Raw genomic sequence first — 5,055 nt, 5'->3', positions numbered from 1 at the left:
AAGCCCTAGACAAAGAAAAGAAGATACAAATTTGTTATTTAAATCATACACCTATTAATTTCTATTATTGATTTGCCTGTTAAGTGAGTAAAGGGAAACGGGCTTGGTTAATACGTTTCTTAAAGAGTAAAAAGAAAGACCTTTGGCTTAAAGTCCCCTCCCCCCCACCTCAGACTGTAAGGGCCCTGCCTGGCTTAACACCATTTCTGCTTAACAATAGGCTGATGACCCTCATCAATAGCCAGAGGATCTGAGGCACCAGGGCAATTATCAAGATTTGAGGGAGGAAGCCTTTTTCCAAAGAAAGGAGGGAAGACAACTAGGTTTACTAAAAAGATTAACTCTGCAAGAGATGTCCCATTTTATTTCCTGCTAAAAGATTAAGAATTTTACAAGTGATGTCCCGTCTCAGAGTCAGGTGAGATGGGCATCACTGGCATTGGGCTAGACCCACCAAGCCAGTGTGGGACATCGAGGGCCCTGGAAGAACGACGGTGGAACTTGGAGGAGTCAGTTGAGGCTCAGGAACCAACTCTTCAGTGAATATGGAAGAGTGACCCTGAAGCTAATAGATGACAGCAGCAAGGTAGGGTGGAGCGTTGTGTGGCAAAATTAAATGAATTTCAGAACAAAAGGGAGCTTCTGCCCCCCTATGGATGACAGAGCAATGTCGTGGAAGAAGCAGTAAAGAGCTGGGGATAGTGATGTCAACTTCCGGGAAAATGAGCAGAGGCTCCATTCAGCAGTAACTTGGAGACCCAAGTCTCCATAAAGCCAAGAAACAAACAAAGTTTTAAGGAGGAAACACCTTGTAAAAAGGCTGGAGGCATAGAAGAGTTTGCTATGAAATAAGTTTTCCAGAGGACCCAGTTGGAAAGGATGCTTGTGAGACGGGTTGACATTAATGGTAATACTTAACACCCATTATGTATGTAAGCTTTCCTTTCACATTTCAGTACTTCATTTCCTTTTTACAACCAGGACAGTTACTAGGATCTTCTTTTTGTAATGAAGAACCTGAGACTCAGAGATGTGAAGTGTATTGGTTAATTTAAGTGGCGAAGCCAGGGCATTGTCGGGAGGGAAAATAACTTTTCCTACCCTTTTAAGTTCTGGCTGGACTAATAATCAAATTCACGTGAGACAGATTAACAGGACAAAATGACCAAATTTATTATATATGGACATGCAGAAGTTGCATAAGAATATGAGACTTGAGGATAGATCAGGCAATTAAGGCTTGCTATATGCCATCATGAGCTAAGGAGAAGAAAGGAGGCAGGCTGTTTGCGGGACTTCAAAGGGCAGGAAGGCAATTCACATGGAGATGGAAAAGCAAATGTTGGTAAATAGATGTTTGCTGGGCTACGTTTAACAATGGGACACAGAAGACTTGGATGAAATGGGCCTCTCTGTCTATCACACATTAGTTTATATTAAACTGTAGTTATCTGTGATATCTCCCTTCTTGGAGCAGGTCCTCTATCTAAATTCTTTTAGGCAGTTAGGGGAATGGTCAAAGGTTCTTTCTGAGTCTCGCTGCTTGAAAATATCCAGCTTAATGTAATCAGTATCTCAAAAGGCATATTTTGGGGTGGCAAACTCCACTTTCCTTTGACATCAGTACAAAATGTCTGTCCCCAAAGACAGGCTCTTCACCACAGGATGTAGGGCCTCATCTTTATCTTAGTCTATTAATATATGAGGCTAATGAAGGAAAGATAGTTTGTGAATACAAAAGGGTTATTATAACTATTGTATTAGTAATTTAAACAGGAGTGAGCAGAAAAACCATTTTTTAAAATTTATTTTTTATTTTGTTAGATGAGGCAACCCTTGGTTGACCTCACAGACTGCAAGGACCTTGTCAGCTTTCAATCCCTTATTTTTTATTTTTTACAACTACAGCACCTGGTCTTCTAGGTGGTCTTCCATCTAAGTACTAACCAGGCCCGACCCTGCTTAGCTTCTGAGATCAGATGGGGTCAGGCTTGTTCAGGGTGGCATGGCTGTAAGAAAAACGATTTGATAAGAGGGTTTAGACTGACATTTCTATGGGATAAGGGTGCATCCTCATTCAACAAGTGTTTATTCGTGGCCTGCTACCAGCATAGCGTTGAGGATAAAAAAGAGGTGGAAAAGAAGTCCATCGTTAAGTTGATTGTTTGTAGTTTTTAAAAATCTTTTATTTTGAAGAAGTTACCTTTCAGAATGATTGTAAAACTGTCTGTCCCCTGAGGAACACAGCCTTCACCGTGGTTTTGGTTGCTCCTAGGGCTGAAGCAAAAATAAGGCTGAATGAGCTGGGCCCACCTCTGCTATTGGAAGGGCCAGCACTATATTCCTTTTAGAGGTAAAGAAATAAGTCAACGGTATTCGCCTGTTACTTGTTGGAGTTAGAATCTCTTTCCTAGGCTTCTGACTGAAATTCCAGACTCATACCAATCACACTCGAATCAAATATCCTTTTTCTGGAAAGTGTTGACCACTTTCAGGTTCTCACTGACTTAATAAATTGTAAAAAGGCAATGATCCTCAGATGTCTCCTGATATTCACGGCTGAATCAACACCTGGACTCTAAAAACAGTTTGGAATGTCACTGATGCAACTGAATTGTACACTTGAAAGTAGTTAAAATGGCAATTTTTTGTTATATATAATTTACTATCATTTTAAAGCTTAATAGTGCGATATACCAAAACCCATCTAATTGTACACTTTAAACCGGTGAGTTGTATGGCATGTGAATTATATCTCAATAAAGCTGTTTGGGAAAACAAAACAAAACAGGTTGGGCTTGCTAAGCTAAAGTCCTGGACCTGAATTGCAAATATACCTCAGGCTGGAAAACTGGAGAGCAGAGAAATCAAATTGTAATCTGTTGCCCATATTCTCACTGGAACTAAGCTACACTTCTCAAAATGGTGGGAGGAGGAGGAGGAGGAATAATGGGTTTCCTTTGCCAACAGATTGCTTGAGACCGTGCTTGGGAAATAAGTTCATGGACTCCCTGTTCTAAAAAGGCAGTTGTTCATTTGGCCAGTTTGGTTTTTGTTGTCAGTGTTGTTTATTTGCGTGTTGTTATGGAAAAAGTTAAATATATAGGAAAGCAGACATAATAGTATAACCACCCAGCTTCAACAATTATCAACCCATGGCCAGGCTTGTTTCATCTATATCCCCACTCATTCTGCCCATCCTGTATTAATGTGAAGCAAATGCCAGCCATCCTATCATTTCATTGGTAAATATCTCAGTATGGCTCTCTATAAACACACACACACACTCCATTATCACAATTTAAAAATTAGCAATCCCTATGTCCATCAACACACGAATGGATAAACAAAATGTGATATATACACAATGGAATGTTATTCAGCCTTTTTTAAGGTAGCCTTTTTTTTTTTCCTTAAGAAATTAATTTAAGGTGGTTGGTGAATGTCAGGCATGGACCGCCTTCATGAAAGTAAAAAGAATCCAGTTACAAAAGAAGCATTGTGTACAGTCTCAACTGGCTGAAGGTACAATGGGTTCCATATTTTACATAGCACAAAAAATTCTTTCATATGCAAAGAAAAACAAATAATGTGCAAAAACCATTTTCACAGGTGGCAATTTATAAAATGAAAATGATAGAAAACTTCATTCTTATTCTCCCAATTGCTTATATAACACAGTTCTATTTCCTAGTATGCAGGTAATTTTATATTTGAAAATCCGATTTAGTTTTAACCTACAAAGTGTTTTTTAATAAGGTAGCCTTTCTTAAGGCAGAATTTAAAAGAAATTCTGACACATGCTACATGCGTGAGCCTCAAGGACATTTGCTAAATGAAATAAGCCATTCACAGACAAATATGATACAATTCCACTTATATGAGGTTCTTGAAGTAATCAAACTTATACAGAAAGTAGCTAGCTTGGTTGTCAAGGACTGGGGAGAGGAGAGAATGAGGAGTTAATGGATACAGAATTTCAGTTTTGCAGTTGGGAGTTTTGGAGATTGGTTGCATAACAATGTGAATGTACTTAACACTACTGAACTGTACACTTAAAAATGGTTAAGGTGGTAAATTTTATGTGTATTCTACGTTAAAATTTTGAAAATTTAACAATTCCATAATTTCATGATCTATCCAGTGCCCAATTTCCAAGTCTTATGAAGTCATATTTTCCCCCCAATGTGTTTGAATTAGGATGCAAACGAAATGCACAAAGTGCCATGGGTTATGTCTGTGAAAGCGTTTTTAATCTATAGGTTCCCCTTCTCCCCTTGTTTGCAATTTTAATAAACAATGTCATCTGTCCTGTGGTTTCCCACAGCCTAGATTCTCCTGCTTGCATTTCATGGTGTCCTTTGACACTTTCCTCTGTATTTCCTGTAAATTGGTAGTTGGACTAGAGGGCCTGGGCTACTTTTGATTTTGACTCAGGAGGAAGCTAAAGATACCAGTTCCAGGGGACCAGCCCAGCTGGACCTGCCAAAACGAGGCTAGGTCACCAGCCAAGCTTTTTAGAGTGACAAGATGCCGTTTGCACGCCTAGGTCAGTCACTACAAAGCTGGAGCTGGAGGAAAAGGGGCGGGGCGGGGCGGGGCGGGGCGGGACTGTCCACTTTGCACGCGCGCGTCAGAGTTAACGAAATAAACAACGGGCGGGGCGGGGTCTTTGTCCGGTAGTGACGCACGCGCGGCCGGCGTTGGCGTTGCCATAGAGGCGGGGAGACGGGTAGAAAGCTGCTGCCGGGTCGCACTTCCTGCCATCTCCTCCGGAGACGCGCGTTGTGAAGGCGTCGCCCGCTAGGGTCTCGGGTGACCGGGACCGCAGCAGCGGCTCCGCGGGCGAGATGTTCCGCAGTCTGAGCAGTTTGTTTGGCTTGCAGCAGCTGGCGGTGGACGACCGCCAGTCCAATGGAGACGGGCAGCCCGAGGCAGAAGCGCCACCGGACCAGACCTCCGAGGCGGTGGCGGAGTCGGTCGAGGAGGAGTCGCAGCAAGCCGGGGACCCGGAGCTCCTTCACCAGGCCAGAGGCCTTGGCAGTGAGTATCCCT

General features: G+C 42.1%; 1 protein-coding gene and 1 pseudogene across 2 annotated transcripts in view; one reads left to right on the top strand and one right to left on the bottom strand.

The window, feature by feature from the left end:
- Positions 1-1,899: 1,899 nt before the first annotated feature.
- LOC112479602 lies at positions 1,900-2,017 on the bottom strand (annotated as a pseudogene).
- Positions 2,018-4,720: 2,703 nt separating this feature from the next.
- SYAP1 (synapse associated protein 1) overlaps positions 4,721-5,055 on the top strand; it is a 25,321-nt gene continuing 24,986 nt past the window's right edge. The window contains exon 1 of one of the 2 annotated variants that reach the window (XM_025046612.1): positions 4,721-5,043. In XM_025046612.1, coding sequence (XP_024902380.1) covers positions 4,851-5,043 — 193 coding nt within the window. In that variant the 5' untranslated portion in view covers positions 4,721-4,850. The remainder of the gene's footprint in view (positions 5,044-5,055) is intronic. The other variant, XM_006911638.3, reaches the window with a different exon arrangement.

This window comes from Pteropus alecto, unplaced genomic scaffold (genome assembly GCF_000325575.1).
Source record: "Pteropus alecto unplaced genomic scaffold, ASM32557v1 scaffold23, whole genome shotgun sequence".
NCBI classification, from domain to species: Eukaryota; Metazoa; Chordata; class Mammalia; order Chiroptera; family Pteropodidae; genus Pteropus; species Pteropus alecto.
The sequence above is the reverse complement of the archived record's forward strand: the minus strand, read 5'-3'. Positions and strand labels throughout refer to the sequence as shown.